The sequence below is a fragment of the Camelus dromedarius genome, chromosome 4 (assembly GCF_036321535.1).
Source record: "Camelus dromedarius isolate mCamDro1 chromosome 4, mCamDro1.pat, whole genome shotgun sequence".
NCBI classification, from domain to species: Eukaryota; Metazoa; Chordata; class Mammalia; order Artiodactyla; family Camelidae; genus Camelus; species Camelus dromedarius.
In genome coordinates, this window is record NC_087439.1 from 58,230,278 (window position 1) to 58,248,582 (window position 18,305).

At 32.7% G+C, this 18,305-nt stretch overlaps 1 protein-coding gene across 3 annotated transcripts in view; it reads right to left on the reverse strand.

Moving 5' to 3' along the window:
* Positions 1–8,076: 8,076 nt before the first annotated feature.
* Positions 8,077–18,305, reverse strand: part of TFPI (tissue factor pathway inhibitor) — a 53,966-nt gene continuing 43,737 nt past the window's right edge. The window contains exons 7-9 of one of the 3 annotated variants that reach the window (XR_004136767.2): positions 13,399–13,423; positions 10,030–10,209; positions 9,235–9,319 (exon numbers count right to left, since the gene is read on the reverse strand). Coding sequence is in view for 2 of the 3 variants with exons in the window: in XM_010991781.3 (XP_010990083.1) it covers positions 9,213–9,319; positions 10,030–10,209 (287 nt within the window). In the remaining variant the exon portion in view is untranslated. Of the gene's footprint in view, positions 9,320–10,029; positions 10,210–13,398; positions 13,424–14,340; positions 14,425–18,305 lie in introns of those variants that run through there. The other 2 variants (XM_010991781.3, XM_031451772.2) reach the window with 2 other exon arrangements.

Consider the following 18,305-nt stretch of genomic DNA (forward strand, 5'->3'; position numbering starts at 1 on the left):
AACAAAACATTATTTTCCCAAAGACTCATTGATTTCACTTTCCCAACACTAGTAAAGCCTTCAGTGAGTGAAAAATCTCTGCTTTGAACTCACATCCTAAACCAACCTTTTTCTCTTCTGCTATACACCAAGTGCTATACTTAATGGGAAGGCTAATAGAGGTTATAGTATTTATATTTAAATTATTAGTCAGGCACATGGTTATACTCCATGAAGATTCTTGGGTAATTTTTATTAGCATCATCTGAAAGCCTTATTTAGCAATACCAGGCAAACTGCATCCCACTAATCAGATCCTTCAAAGTTCTCATTTTATAAACTCCAGGTGGAATCAATGGCATGGGGACTTTTTTAGGGAGTTACTCTGAGTATGAAAGGACCAGTGAAAAGATAGATAATGCAGACTTTTCAAATACACACTGAAATGTGACAATAAATATTTGGGAAAATGCAGTGGAACAAAATGAAACTATTTCAGCAATCAAAGATTCCTAGCCAGTTTGGCATTAATCAACACATTAATTTAGCCTTATGTATTTTATGTTTTTAAAATGATATTTTTTCCAGAACAGATTGAAGTTACTTGTAATCATTTAATAAGTAGTGAGGAAGCCTGTGTTTTGAGCTAGATACTGTACTAGTTGTGTTGGGGAGTTAAAAAATAAGATGTATCTAGTTGCTTACAGCACAGATTGACTAGCATATGAGGAATCAAGTGTCAGATTCTCTGCAATTAGCAGCTAATTCTGCCAACACAGAGTCTAGATGTAATCTGCAGAGCAAGGTTTTTTTTTTTTTTTAATAGAACCGTGGAATGATGTACAATGAAGAATGACATATGTAATAATAATTAGTCATCCTTGTCCATTTCAGATGCCTACACACAGGACCATGCCTACATTTGTGGCCCCATGCAAGGCTCATGAGAGCCTTAGTTCTCCAATAATGAGTACTAGTTACCAAGTGAAATACACTTTGACTAACACTCAGGAGAAGGCTAACTTAAAATCTCTGGATTACTATTTATATTATTTGGCTAAGTCAAATTAGACTAAAAATGTGGCTTGGGGCTTAACTGACCACTTATTTTGAATTTGTGGCTACTGCCTTGGAGCATAGTTCTGCCTCAAATACAGACAAATCAAAACAGAGCACTTTCACATGAAACATTATGGACAGACTGTCCCTGGTGAGAGTGCAAGAAAGAACATTAAAAATGATTTCTGTGACGTTTTTCATGTATTATGTTGAGTATGAGTATATTATGTATGAGTTAATAATTCTTCTGTGTTCTCAAATGTCTGAAAGTCATTACTTACACTTAGAGATAATTTATGCAGTCAACAAAATTATGCATACCATGCTTTACTAAAAATGCACCAATAATTTGAGGAAAACATGATTTTTATAATCTTTACATCAAAAATTCTAGTATGGAAATAAATCGACCTGAGCTTTTATTATTTTACCTAGCAATTGCTTAGCATTTTTTAAGTTACTTTGTTACTAAATGAACTGCATTTAGTGAAAGGACCCAGATCTGATGGCGGAGCCATTGATAATGAATATGCCATTTTCCATTATTGAAACCAAAGGGCTGATTTCACTCCAACTATACACATAATTTACCATCTGCAGGGAAATCATAATGTTGTTTTTAAAATATTTACTATAAATACAAATTTGGAAAGAGTTTAAAATAGTTCTTATTTCTAGGATAATCATCGAAAAAGATGCTGTTTTCATCTTTGGATATGCATTTATTGTGAATTTACTCTGAAGTGCTTCTTATTTGCTGAATATCAATCTTCATCGTGAAAATAAATGGTTTATTTAACTTTGTGTTTATGCATGTCAACCTAAGTATGTTTGATTATATGATTAAGAGACTGCATCTTATATTTTGCTTAAAAACGTCATCATTAAGTTCTAAAGACGCCTAACAGTATGAACATTTTTCCAGTGCAGGCTATTTTATTCAGCTATTTTCATACTCACATAGCTTGTAAAATTATTAGCAATTTATATTTACTCTTCAATAATTCATTCATGTTTATTAACATCACTCTATTATATGGAGTGAAAATTTTTCAATGTAAAGGAATGTAGAACTATATATAAAACACATATATTAAAGAATAATACAATGCATTTGCCTATGAATTCTTAATACCTTAAGAAAGTTATCAGATTTTTTTTATACTTAGCATTGAGGAGCTGGGTATCTACAGTCTCATCCTGCCACCTAGTGTTAAACATTCTCAAGTTGCCAAAGTTGCTCTCTGAAATAATAATGAAATTCTGTTCTTTAAGTAAAAATAAAAATCCCCCAAACTAGGGAAGACTCCAAGAAAACATTCTGATTCACATGACTAGACCTATAAAGGGTGGGTACTGACTGTAGACCATACAATTAAAGTATCAATTTATGTATAGTGAAAATAATAAGTACTTCATACAATATTCAGATCCAAAGGCAAACAATCACTAAATAAGTGTTAAAACATAAGTGAAACATTATAAATTAAAATAACACCACCTTTTGTCTTCCAATGAATGTACGTAAGGGAGCCCGTCTTTCGTAGCTCCTGCCTAGTCGCTGTATGAGCCACTCTGGGAGAGGGGAACATAACTCCCAGGGAAGGTAACTACCATCAGCTGAGGACAATTTGCAGAAGGATGCAGCTGGGAGTTATCAGCAGCCAGGTCTCCCAGCAACAGGGAGATGAGTGCACCAGCTCAATATGGGTGGTGAGTAGGGCACCAAAATAGAGTTTACTAGGAATACTAATGCAAGTAAACAAAATCTGTTCAAGTGCTGCACCTCCATCATTCCTAGGGTCTGGAGACCAGTGAGCAAGGAGAGAGTCCTGTGTGACTGTATTAGGATATGGGATGTAGGACCATGCAGGCTGTGATAAGGAATTTGTATTTTAATCTGTTTGCAGTGGGTCATGCACTCCAAATCATGCACATTTCCAATATGATTTATACATGAATAAAGGTGTAAGTTTCTGAATATTTGGAAGGTGACGCAAGGAATAATGATGATCATTTTTTAAACTTCAAATTTCTTAGGAACATAAGATATATTTAAATATTTTAAGATGGTTTTACATAGGTTCATTAGAGAAATGAAAATAGCATTCACTGATTTTTTTACCCTTTTTACCCAGGTTCCATGTTAAAAATATTATTTGCAATTATCTCAAAAACAAATTAAAATGTACAATTTTTATATTTTCCTCATTTAATCTTGTTAACAGTAAAACCACTTATATTATTCTCCTTAATTTCTTATCTTATAAAATTTTTACTTTAGCAAACAAAATTTCTCCAAAATTTCCTATTCTAACTTTTAATTGCCTGACCTATTTGAATAATCGTTACAGCTCAAACTATGTTCTAAACTTTGGGAAATAATAAATATTCAACAAGTTGTAATAGCAGTAGCTACTGTCTTCCTGAATAGTTTTGTTGTAGCAAACACTGCTAAGTACTGTACATATGTTCTTTCATTTACCTTCACCGTCATTTCACAGGGAGAGATGTACCAAGGCTTATTGAGCTCAAATCCAAGTTCATGTGAATCCAAATACTATGCTCTTTATTATTGTATTTGATTTGGTGCTTTATTTTTTCTTCCACAATACTTAAAAATCCTTAATTTGCATCTAGCAGTTTGACAGCCTGAAGATGTAAGAAAAGCTGTGGGATTTACTGAATTATAAAGATTTTCTTCCTAGTTAAATGAATCTGTGTGTGTGTAACTTGTGAAGGAGAAAAATAAAGAGAATATTCGAAGGGTTAAATAAAATTTTTCTTAACATATAGTTAGCTTTACAAATCCAAACACTTTTCCATTGAACAGTGGCAGATATTTTGAGTAAAAAATGGTAATTGTTTATTTCTTCATCTCTGGAGTAGCAATTTCTTGGCAGGATGAATCATTTAGGTAGCTCACAGCTGTTCACATTTTGAAACTCTCTAGAAATCTCCCTAGAGTAAATTCAAATTTTGTAGAACATTCTATTGAGAGTGGGGAATATGTTAAAAAAATGATTTTGGAAAGTCAAAATTCTTGCTTTCTGATTCCAAAAATTGACTAAGAAGGAAGTAGCAGTTTCCTCTGGCTTCTAACTTGAGAGCACCTGCAGCTTAAGAAAGAGAGGTCAGTAAATTGGAATTACACTGTGAAAATACAGATTAAATATGAATTAAAATCCCTGAGACATTCAGGTTCATAACTGATTTAGCTGCTGTTATATCATAATAAGTGAAGGAGAACAAATCATCAGTAATGTTGACAGGGATGGGTTAATTTTGGTTACAATTGGATTTGCTTAAAACTTACTGGAATAAACTGTAGATTGAAATAAAGTATTTTGGTACTAGAAATGATTTACTTCACTAAATGTTGCTAGCTCTTTTAAGATGATTACAAAAAGAGATTAAACACTTTTGAAATTGTTTCAAAACTTTTTATGAGCTTGAAAAACCTTGAATACTTCCTGTCAATCAGAAACACATGTATTATTTTCTTTAAAATGCATATAATCTTAAGAGGGGGAAAATAAAGTTAATGGTTCAGAAAAAAAAATGTCTTTAATCATAAAACCCAAAACGTTAAGCCATTCAAAATCTTCCAAAGTGAATGGGGGCCCTGTAAAGTAATAAGTTGGAAACTTCTCATAAAAACGTCTGTTGTTTGGGAACCAGTCAGGCATTGAAAAATCTGTTACAGGTGTTGTCATTTTGGGGTAAGGCAAGTTGTATCTACACAGGCTAGTTTTGAAGGAATATAGCAGACCACTGAAAATGACCTCCTTACTCTACTAGGGATGTGGTTATTATCAAGAGAAGAGCCTAGCCAATGTTGATTTTTGTATTGTAATCACAGAATATCTTTACTTTTTTTTCTTCTTGGCTTACCATATATTGGTGTTAGATGCTTATAAGTAGAGAGGATTTTCATAAAATCCTAAAATGCCAAACTGAAAGAATTCTTATAGGCAGTATAGTTCAAAACACCCATTCCAAGTATGACTAAATGTAGAGCTAAAGAAGTGAGACCAACAAATTCATCCACCAGGTGTGTCAATAGTCATACAACAAACAGTATCTCTTAGTTCGTATTTCAGAGCTTTTCCCCTCAGCCTCTGATGGAAAGTGAACACATTAAACAACTTTACACTGATTTTAATTAACTTTTATTTTTCAGCAAAGTATTCCAGGCACATAATTGAACGATCAAGTGGCATTAAAGGCATATAAAAGTAAACAGCTCTTCCTCCTTCCTCAGACTTCCATTTCCAACTTTATTTTGGCTTCCTTCCGTTTTTCCCATTGAGATGCACAATCCCTTTTTTATTTCTACTTCTCTGAATGTGACCTATTCCCCCACATTATACCCTGTCCTTTAGGAATTTTCTCTTCATCTCTAGTATTTGAAATTTCGTGTGTGTGTGCGCGTGTGTGTGCGTGTGTGTGTGTGTGTGTGCAGGGAGTGTGTGTGCTGGGTGGGTTTTCCCTTATTGGATACAATACCCCATTTCAATAAAAGAAACCTACGCCATTAGTTCTATAAAATCTCCTTCCCCTAGATTTTATCTCTCTTATTTTTATAGACCTTTTGTTACTTTAAGGTCAGGCTCCTGAATTGATTTCCTAATTTTCTTTTTTTTTTTAAAGCCTATTTTTTTAGCGACTTTTTCTTTCTATATAGCTTAGAGATTTTCATCATTTTTTCCATTCCATTTCTTAATTTGAAAAAATCTTTATTGTATTTTAGTGTTTTTTCCCTTCATAATCTAGTGTCCTTGTATTTTTCTCTGCAACTAGTTGTAAGAGTTATAGTAAATAGAAAAATATTTACATATTTGAATTTTCTTTGTGGGGTTTTTCTCTCAAAGTTTTTTACACATTTTTTGTAGAATTTAATGTTAAGTGTATGAGAGTTTTTATTCTATTGTCGCTAGTACATATTTTCTATTTTTCTACTTAGCGTACAGAACTACAAATGATTTCATATGTTGAAATTGCATAAAGTAATCTTGCCGAACTTCAGTGTTCTAATTGTTGTTTTAGGTTCTCTTGGATTTTCAGTAACGACGAGCATATTACATGAAAATAACTATGATATACTTATAATATGTTTACCTAATTTCCGATTCTTGTCTTTCTGATTTGGCTATAAAATTAAGACTGCCTGATTATACTAACAGTAACGGTAATGGAGAGCATCTTGCCCTTGTTCCTGAGTTGAATGGGGATGTTTCTAAAATTTTACCACTAAGCATCATATTATATGTTTTTGGTAAATCCTTTATCAGATTAAGGAAGGTCTCTTCCCCTTAATTTGCTAAAAGTTTTTAATCATAAAAGAAATGTTGGATTTCATCAAATGATTTTATCTGTTGAAAATGATAATTTGACTTAAACTTTTTCTGTTAATATTTTTCATTACATTAAACAACAATCACATTTGAACCATCTTTATATTTCTCATAAATCATCAGTATTATTGTTTTTTCCTTTTGCCTCAAATTCCAGTATGGCTCAGTTACTACTGTTCCTGTCATTTCAAAAAAAATGTATATTTTCATTATGGATTTTTGCTTTATTTTTGCTTTAAAAAATACTATATTACTGTATACTTATCTTGAGAATGAGATTTTTTTATGTCCGCTCAAATTTTGTGCCTGAGGCAACAAAATTTGCCAACCCTGCTAGTCAGATCACGCATTTCAGACAGTGCTTATACCAACCAGATATTTTGGAGTAGACTTGGGAGTGAATCAAACCTGGTCAATCAGGAAGCCACATTTCTCTAAACACGGTGTTTGGCTCAAGGCTGGCCATAAGACATTTGAGAGTGAGGCCAGGATTATTTTTTAATTAAGATTTTACTATTACTATTGATATTGTTAGGACGTTTTAGTTTCACAGCAAAATTGAAGGGAAAGTACAGATTTTTCCTCTATCTCCTCTACCATAACACATGCATCGCCTCCTCCATTATTACCATCCCTCAGCAGAGCAGTACATTTGTTACAGTTGATGAACCTGTATTAACACGTCATTATCACCCGAAGTCCACAGTTTACATTATGGTTCACTCTTGCTGTTTTATATTCTATGGGTTCAGACAAATGTATAATGACATATATCCATCATTACATTATCATACATAGTATTTTCTGCCCCAAAAATCCTCTGTGCTGTGTCTAGTCATCCCTTCCTCCCCCTATCCCCAGCCCCTGGTGACCACTGATCCTTATCCTGTCTCCATAGTTTTGCCTTTTCTAGGCAAATGTCATATATTTGGAACCATACAATATGTAGTTTTTTCAGATTGGCTTATTTCACTTGGTAATATGCATTAAGGTTCCTCTATGTCTTTCCATGGCTTGGCAGTTCATCTCTTTTTGGTGCTGATTAATATCACATTGTCTGGGTGTAACACAGTTTATCCATTTATCTACTGAAGGACATCTTGATTCTTTCCAAGTTTTGGCAATTAGGAATAAAGAATAAAACTGATATATATATGTGTATATATATATAAAACTGGTATATCATATATATATTATATATATATCTCATATATGTATATATATGTGTGTGTTTGTGTGTGTGTGCATGCAGGTTTTTGTGTGGACTTACATTTTCAACTCTTCTGGGAATACCAAGAAGCATGACTGCTGAATGGTGTAGTAAGAGTATATTTAGTTTTGTAAGAAATTGCCAACTGTCTTCCAAAGTGGCTCTACCATTTTGAATTCCTACCATTAATGAATGAGGTGCTCTTGCTTTAACATCTTTGTCAGCTTTTGATGTCAATATACCTAATTTTAATCATTCTAATAGGTGTGTAATAGTAGTTAATTTGTTTGACGACTAAGAAATCATAATACATGGATACATATTTGTTATTGAAGGGGTAATTAGCAAATCCTAACTAAAAGAGATGAGTAGAGTAGATCTTGTAGAACAATTGTTTTCCTTTGTCTTAGAAGTCTTTATTTTTGCAACTAAAGACCGTTATATTTTTTTGAAGTATAAAAACTTCATGACTACAACATTCATATTTTATTATTCAGGATAATATATTTTATTTCTTATACTGTAAAAAATAAAATCATTTGAGCAGTTTTCAGCACAACCTGTTAATTTTGAACAGAGAATAAACAAGGTCAGTAAATATGTGTATATGTTTTATAAGGTAATTCTATATAAAATTCACAGTTACATCATTTGATTATGCAAAACAAAGGAAGACAATACCACCATAAGGGAGACCCTTATTTAAAAACACAGCAAAAATAATATTCACATGCATTAAGCATTGCAAACCATCTCTCAGTATGTGTCTTTCTTGACTAAGTAATGAACCCACGAATGGTTGTTGGGGAAAATAGTCAACTCACCAACTTGTTGTTTATATGACCTTGATGGTAACTTGCCACTTGACCTAAGACTTTTTTTTAAACTGCTTTCCACATATAAAAGACAACAGACATATTTCACAGAGGATTTTGATTTCCAAAAGTTTTAAAATCCACAGCAAAGATCCTGTTTAAGGCAGTAACTTATATACTAAATATTTGAACTCAAGATGTAAAATTTTTCTTATGTGAACTGGTTAGTACAATAGGAGAAAAAGTATGTCTAAGGAGGGAATCGCATGACAGAACTGTGTTATTACCAGCTCTTTCCAAATGCACAATTGAGTGATCTTTAGCAGAAGAAGGTGCTTGTCACCATTTTAGATGTGAAACTCCAAAACCACTTGATCTTTAATAGCTGTACTTCTTAATCTGGACATAGTCTATAAAGAAGATCATTGTATCCATAATCAAAACAAATAAGTGACAAAAAACACACTCTCAAATATACGATTACCAAATAGTAAAACGGACTTACTTGATGTGGCCATTAGTATGATAATTTGTAGGTAAATGGCAGAAAGTTAGAAAGGGAATCAAGAGAATAAGAAAATTCATAGGAGTCAGTTAATAAATTATAGCTGTAAAATAAGCAATCTGATAAAAAAAGAACTCTGGTCCAAATATATTAATAGCAGGTAATATATGCATAGAAAATTCATGAAAATGTTCATTAAAAAGATTTCAGGAAAGAAAAAAATAGGAATCATAATGAAAAGTTTTATCCAAAATATTTAGTAGAAATGATGTTGTAATATAACAAATTTATATCTTTTTAACAAAAATTTCTTCATATACTATTTTCACTGGCTGCTTCTTTCTTTTTCTTTTGGTTTTAATTAATCCTTCCTTTGATATTCTTTGTATGAAACCTACAAAAGGAAGATAAACAAATTTATGCATGATAAAGTAACACAATAAAACTTTTCATCTAAAATTTCCTTAAATTAGTTTTTAATGCTTAAAAACAAAAAAAAAAATTGATTTGGTTTAAAAGCATTTAATCTGTCTATGTCTTTGTGTAGAACAATCTCTTCCAAAGGAAGTCACTTTGCATATATTAGTAAAAATGGGTAAACATGTTATTGATTTTTATTATTCATATTCAGTTAGAAATCATGCTCATTTTATTAAAGTGGACATGTGGCTGTATATGGTTGGTGAAATTATAGATGACTTTTATTTACATATTAATATTCTATAAATATGCATTATTTTTATATTTATACTTTTATAAATAAATAACAGTAAAATTTTGGCACTAGAAAGCATAAAGATATTTTGCTATAATCCTTTAAAATGAAAGCTTAGTATGTAAAAATTAAAAGAATAAAATATTTTGTTTACAATTGATTCTTTTTCTTGGAAGACATTAAAAACAACTGCAGTTAACATATCTGGCAATGCAATCTAAATGTAGTTGAAAAGGGGAAATTCGTTAGCTAAATCATAATATTGTGTCTTATCATAAATAAAACTAATTTTATGATATTTTTCATAGATTAAAATTCATTCATAATTTCAATACAATTTTTATCTTAAACAAACACTAGTGAATTAATGAGAGTAATGTCCTCTATACCTTTTTTACAAGTCCTGAGACATGCTTTTTTAGAAGTAAAATTGTTTTCATTCCCTCCGCATCCACTGTACTTAAACGGGCGGCATTTCCCAATGCTTGAATTGTAGTAGAATCTGCTTTCATTGGCTTGACACAATCCTCTGTCTGCTGGGGTCAGACACCAGGAGGGGCCATAATATTCTAAGAACATCAATAAAACAGGGTAAGCCATGTCTGATAGTTAATCCCAAACTTTCATATTTATTGTTTATAGATTAGTCTTGTGGCATGTTTATGTAAAACAGTAATCTGAATAAATTAAAGTAGAACTTAGTAAAATTCATGTATTTCAATTCCAGGAGAATGCTTAACCAGTCTCCAAGTGTCCACTATACTGAGATCTTCAACAAATAAAAAAGTAGATATATTGGTGATTACTCTTTATATGACAAAAGTAGTTGTACATAATGTCAACAACCACTGCTCAACAATTTAACTTATGGAAATTTGTTAACCACATCCATTTAAAAAAATTATCAATGTTTACGTATCATTTGTTCACAAGTATTCAATTTTGTGAAAAAGGTCCTGATGAGCAAAATCCTTATTTCATTCTATGACACAAACACTGAAGCTGAGAAAGAGTTCCTTCCCTTGACCTAAGTTCTAAATGACAAATCACAATGTAACACATAGGAATTTACATATAGCAAATTCTAACCTTAGGCTTTAGAAAAGTGCAGAAGAGATGATTTGGCTTAGAAGTCAAGTTTTCCTGTGAATTGAAGTATCAGTTTTAGATGAGTTAGATATTTTTGCAAAGGAAAGAATATTGCTAAAGCCAGTAAGATCAAACATTTACAGATTTAAACCAGACAGGCTGGTCTGTCAGTGAGATCAACCACTTTCAAAAACAAAAGGGAAAAAAGTACAACTTGGGTAATGAAAGGATCACTCATTTCTTTGAGGCAAAGCAGAAAAATGGTTTCATCCCTCCAGAATTCCTGTCAATGAGGACAAGCTGGTACTCGTTAGCAGTAGAGCTAAACTGCTTCGTATCAGTAAACCCAAACTGCAGGTATACTGGAGTACAGTCAGGAACTTGGTCGCTTGGCCGAACAGTGAGATGTGGCACAGCAGATTCAGACGAAGAGCATTTGCTAAATGTAGAACATTGGCAGAAAACAGAACTTTAAGGAATCCAGTAGCAATGAAGGTAAATAGATTGTACACAAAGCAAGAAGCAGTTTGATGGCCAGTGTGAACCACAGATAAATAGACTGAAAAAGGGATAAAACAACTTGAGGAAAAAATTTTTAAAAACTTTATTGATAAACACGTTTTTATAACCCCCTGCCTTCTAGATACTTAAAGATTAGAGTGTCTTGATATAATGGCTCATGTAATAGAGAAATTCTGGAAAACATAAGATAAGGAGTGGGAATTCTAGGGGGGAATTTATGATACAACATTTTAGAAAGGTGACATTCTGTGCCAAAATTGAAGAACTAAAGTCATGTAAAAAACATTTGAATTATTTAGTCTTTGACTAGGTCCATGGGCACTGTGATTTTAAAGAAACTCCTAGGATCTATAAAACTAAAACATCATTCGAAATCTTGTAGTCTAATTTATGTGTTACCTCACCCTACTTAGGGGTTATGTTGCATGATTACTGCCATCATAAATCAAAATTAAAATGTATTTGGTGAGAATGTGTGCTTAATTTTCTAGAAAATGTTGAGGTCTCCCGTTACCAACAATGGTTTATGAAAGAGGAATTTCCTAACATGCTAGGAGAGATACATTGTAATTGAGCCCTACTATTGTGCAAGCTTTTCCAATACGTATGTTATGGATTCTCATCAACCCACAGCCAAGAAAGATGATTATCAACTGCCACCATTTCTAATTCCATGAGCTTTCAAAATCATCACCTATGTTCAGAAACAAAAGAATTACCCCACAAGCAATTAGCCTGATTTGAGACACAGAGAAGGCAGAGAAAATTGCTATTCTCTTTAAATAAATATTCTCAGAAAGCACTGCAGATACTTCATAGGAGATGTGTAAGTAGGATGATAAATGATTTACACATCAATTTCACTTTAGCATTTTGTACACAAGATGTATGAGCCCACAGTAAGTTGAAAATAGTAATACAGATGTACTTGTAAGTTGTACACTTCTTTACAAATGCTACTTATTATGTCTTAATAGCAAAGTTTCTACCTAAAGTTTCTTATTCCAGGACAAAGAGAGTTTTCTGATGACAGAGAACAAATTCATCCTTCTTTTTGCCTAACACACAACCTACAGTAAAACTGGCCCCATAACAAAATCAATGCTATTTCAAAGTGCAGGTAAGTTGGCTTGGTATATCTGGGGCTATGGTTCCTAGATTGAAGGTAATAAGGGAGGTACCTCTCTTATCATAGGCCAGGAGCCTGGAATATCAGGTGAAAGCTAGAGCCAAAATGGCCTCTCCAGTGGGGTTGTTTACCATGCGGAATACACCACAGTTTTGGTGGGGAGATGTACCATAGCTGCTATCTTCCTTTGGCCACTCAGCCTTCCAACAGTTTGCCACTGACCAAATCTACTCAGAAGCCAAAGGAAAGGGCAAGAAGGCAGGGGATTGGTTTGAAAGCAAACAGACAGTTGACCAGCACAGATGCCATCAAAGAGAGTTTCACTATCCATTAAGTTGTCCCAGGCATCATATTGCCTCTACCTGAGACTCTTTGTGACATCTGAATCTGAGGGTATCTGGCATATTGCTTTCTGACAACCTTGGGTCTGGCATGCAGACTTGAACTGTCACTCTTACTAGACAGCCGCTTTTACTCAGAAAGTGTCTGTCTGTGACCAATCTGATGATAGTTTGTCTCATTTGTTTGCCCTATTTTAATGACTGCCTACACAGATCATTGAACAGAACTCACATTTGACCCTGCATATTATTGAGAAATAAGAATATTTTGAGAGTGGCTTAATGTTTGAAATTAATCACTAAGAATATTGTATTTAAATTTGTAAAATTATGTTTTTAATAATGCAATGAAATATCATCAGTTGAGGAGTCTTTATAAGGCCATTACTCTGGAAATACGAATTATACCCACTATATAAACTAATCAATTTCTCCTAAAATCATTTTAACTCTAAGCAGTAAGACTAGCATTGGATTACTCTAACATAAACAACAGAATGAAAACAATGAAGCAGATGGTTTCTCAAGGACATTTTGGCTTCAAGATTTTTTGAGTCCTTGATTATCATCTGATTCAATCTCCAGAAGTGAGGAAATCAAAGATTTTTGCACCCTGTGAGGAGATAAGCTTGACTGTCCAATTAACATATTTATTCTAGATAAACATAAGCACTCACCTATTGAAAATCCAGACTTTGATATCTACAATGAAAGAAAATATAAAGATTTTGAAGTAGTTGGACAATGTGATTTTTTTTGGTCTAGATTATAATTAGTCACAGAAATTTAAGATAGAATAAAAAGACACTAACCTGACTTCTGTTCACTTTCAAAGGGAATTTAACCAAATGCATTGGCTTGATCTCACCATTAATAACAAGTTGGCTAGTTTCCATTTAGAGGGTCTATGATAGGTTTCAGAACTCAGACTATTTATATTTGCCAGGAACTGCCATGATCTAGTATGACTGCTTAACTGTAACATGATGCTCCAAAGCCAGTTTTATATGGAAGTGGCTTGCTTACATAAATTTGCTTTGAAACTTACACAGTAAACTTCAAATTTTATACTCACTTTGAATCTTTATTGTGGTAACTTTCTTACTGTACTGTTTTATGTGACTATATTTATGCTTTTATTTCACCAACCAACTTAGGTTTTATGAATCACCTCATCACTTGTTGAGTAAACTATTTTTTGTCTTCTGAGACTGTCTTAGGGAACTGAATAACAAATCTTTCCATTGAATAACAAATTATTTTTCCCCATAATTTTATAGTGAAGAGAAATACAAAGATTTTTAATTTCTAATTATACTTTATCATTGTAAAATGCTGAAATAATACTAAAGTATAACAAATATAAAACAAAAGTTCTCCATAATTTGACCCTTGCCCTTTAAACCACCATCAGTGATTAGCTGAATATCTTTCCCCAAATTGTTTGCATATGCAAACATATATTAGTATATTGCTCTGTGTCTTATTATTATACTTGACAATATTTTGTACATCTGTTTCCATAATGTTGTTCATCTATATACCTTATTCTTTTTAAAGTATGCACAATATTTTATTTTTTGAGCTGCCTACAGTATATTTAGTCAGTCACTACTCACGTATTCATAGATTACTTCTATCTTTTTTTTTTTCAATTCCAGACAATTACTCATGAACATCCTTATATGCTGGTCCAGGTATTTCTAAAGGAAATAGTTCTAAAATTAGAATTGTGCAAAAGCTATATTCAATTTATAATTTGGTAGATGCTGCTGACTTTTCCACTGAAAGTTTATACATAATTTATACTTCTACAGTAGTGTTAAAAAGTGCCTAAACAATTTAACAAAAATAAAAGTGCCTAAAAATTTTTAACAAAATGAGGACCTTACTGCATTGCATTTATTTACCATTATTGCTTTTATTCTCTTTATATCCACAAAAGTGGAAGTAATTGCTCATAGCTCCTTAAGTGTTCTGCAAAATATAATTTAGATAGAACCTAAGATGCTATTGATTTTAATATGCACGACTATTTTATGTACTGCTTTATAAAGGAAAAAAAACACACACTATTATACACCATCAGTTAAGTTTCGTCATGATTTGAACCATGTTAAAATGTGAAAAAAATGCATCTTAGAATCAATAATATATGATTGTTTATCTTTGTGTGTCAACACACCAAAATTAAGTACTACATATGCACATATACACATACAAACACACAAAAAACTGAGAAAGTGTGCAGCGGGAAAGATGATCAGTATAGAGGTGTTTTTTTTTTATCAGGTAGGGAGCTTAGAGTTTACAATTGGAAAAAACAGATTATTTGATGCTGAGCCTATTCTATACTGCTAGGAATCCTTAGAAGCTACTATTCCAGTGTTTTATTTACTTCATGATGAGCCAAAAAACAAAAGTAGCAAAAACCATAAAAAGAAATATACTAGAATATTGACAGTGAGTGTCTCTGTGTAATGCAAATATGGTTGATGTTTTTCTTCTACTTTTGTATTTTTTCCAAGTTGTCTGCAATTATAATGCTTAAATTATATCACAAAATTATTATATTATAAGTATTAGAAATAATATTATATAATAAAAATATTTTTAAAGGGATACAGGTGTCCTGGGATCATAAAGAAAGGCTAGAGACTGGAATCTGTTTCTGATTAGGAATGGAAAATAAACTTGCCACTTATTAATTTACTATTTACAGATAGTAAATCTGTACAACAGGGAAAAAGCACGTATCTCCATTCACTAATGAGGTAGAAATGGTGTTAAACTGGCAGAAACCGACATGGCATATAGGAAAGAGGGCAGGGAGTGGGAAAACAAGCACTATGGAACTTGTTTTTTTCTATGTGTATTGGTCCACTTAGCCAAAGTTGAAAGGTAAAAGGTAGGCTGCCAGGGCATTTGAAACTGAAAGGTCATGAGGAACAGACTGCAAGAAACCTTGCCCAGACAGGGAAGCTCCCACAGGTTAAAAACGAGGAAGAGAAATTAGGTAGGTATTTATTGGGTTGGATTTCTTTGCGTAGATACTGCTTAATACATGGACAAAATTCACAAAATTATCTTCATCCAGGAATTTTTCTTAATAAAGTCAAAAAGGAAGAAAGATATAGTAAAATTACAAATTATGAGACTGTTGAGCATAACTTAATCTAAGATAATTATACCTTATAATACATTAGAAAGACTTTTCTTCATGACATATCTGAAAAATTGAAAACCTTTTAAGATTTTAGTAAAAGTTCAGAATTAATGCTTACTTGTCCCTTGATCAGCTTTCAAGGAAGAATGAAATTTTAAAGCAGAGGAGATAGAGGGGAATACAAGTGAAAGGTCAGAATATTCCTGGTTTGTTTGGGGTACTTTATAAACTCCAGGCTATCTGAAGAACAGATTGCAAGGAGAGTATAGTGGGATGCGAGGCTGGAAAAGTAGATTTAGACCAAATTCAGAAGGTCCTTGAATACTAATATATTTCTATTTTATGATGTAGACATTAGTAAGTAACTGAAAGTATGGAAGGATGGAAGAGACAAGTTCTGATCTATCTTTATACATGAAACAAACTCAACTGGGGATGTGTAGGCTGAATCTAATAGGAGACTTGCAATAGAGGTGAATATAAAATGACCCTAATTAAGCAGTTATAGTGTGAATGCCTAAATTAAGCACCAGAGTGAATGTAGGTAGAGAGAGAGCTAGAGAGAAGGTAATTCTAGTATTTCTAGACTGGTTGACTTAGAAGATGGAATATTTTCTAATATGTTATAATATTTTCTAATATGTTACAGTATAAAATATAGTCAATAGCTTCATAATTTATAATTTTATCATGGGTTACTTTAAATGTGGCTTTACTTAAAAAAATCCCTGAATGAAGATGGAATTTTGAACTATGCTTTAAGATTAGCCAGCATTTAGCAAACAACTTCAAGATGTTAGATAGAAGATAGAACTTAGGTTTTGAGAAGACAGGAAATCTAAATTTTGACGCCCTTCAACGGAAGCACATCATGACTCTGTCCTCCCTTAACACTTCTGTAGGTCTCTGTCTTAGCACCCAACAGGCACTGAGGTCATCTACATATCTCCTTCCCCTATTTCACAGGCATGCCTGTAAAGGAAAAAGCCACCCTCTGATTTATCATTATCAGACTCCCAGTTGGCATGGCAAATCCTGTTGTACAGGAGGCACTCAATAGTTGTTGAACTAAACCGAAAGTAAGACGCATAACAGATATTTAAGTCATAGCATAAAGCTGGAAACACAGGTTTGCAAGTCCTCTGATTAGAAATAAGATCCAAAGACACAAAAACACATATTTTATAATTATGCTTGAATTTTACAAGTGCTTTATGTTATTTCAGATAATCATAGTTTTAAGTATATTAAATGAAGATATTTCAGATCGTTACACTTGGTTTAATACTTTAGTTGTATTAAAAATTGTTACTAATAAAATGTATGCAAATGATACTCCTGATTTTATTTTTTTCTGCTATAAGCCTCTGTTGACATTGGGTAATCACCATTTTCATCATCATAAAAAAAGCTCAAGTATTAATATTTTGCGTTCTTATTTGTGCTAAACTGTGGGTTAAGATATGTCAGCACAATCTTCACAAAATTTTATGAGCTATTACTGTTCACATATAACCAATGAAGAACCTGAGGCTGAGAGTTCTGTAATTGTTTTCAAGGCTGCTGAGAGTCTACAAATAGCAGAACTGGAATTGAAGCCCACCTCTTTCTGCTCATAAAGCCAATGCTCCTAATCATTCTGATATGTCATCTGAAAACTAACTAGAAAATAAAAATAACTGGGCAAAGATATTTTAATAATTATCAGGTAAAATGAAAGTTGTTACAACTTCCCCTTTATGTTCAATTCTCAGTCTCTCTTTTTTGAAGCTCAGGTTCAGAATGTCTTAGGTTCTTCTTACCCTCAAGTTACATGAGCAAAACTGGAATTTATCAAGTCTGAACAGGAGAAAGATATCTGATTAAAACAGATCATCAAAGGAGGAGGCTGAAAACAAGTTTTGGGAGTAACAGTGCTGAGCCAAACAGAATTCAGAGAGCTCAAACATTTAGAGGCAAGAATTATTGCGTTGGCATGTTCAACCTGGGAAGTTTCTAGAAACAGACCACAGTTCCGGATTTTATGCTCTCTCTGATTATATCTGCACTGGCCAGTGAGGTCCATTTAATAGCATTAAGATGTTATAGAAAACCAGAACCCTCATTCTGCTGTGTCCCTAGGAAAGAGTTGGAATTTTCCTAATCAACATATCTTATATCAATGCTTCTCAAATTGATTCCTGCAAAGATTGTCCAGCATTCAAGCAGAAAAAGGGCAGAGAATTATACACAACATAGGGCAGGACAGGCTCTTCTAACTTATTCCTAACTCGTTCCTAACCTATCCTATAGCAATCCATACCAAAATCATATTATCATAGGCATTTTTCCCCTTTAGCAAAAAACACGTGCCATCAAATAAGTCATGAATTAGTATCATTAATTTATTCTTTTGCAGTTTGTATTATATTAATTTAT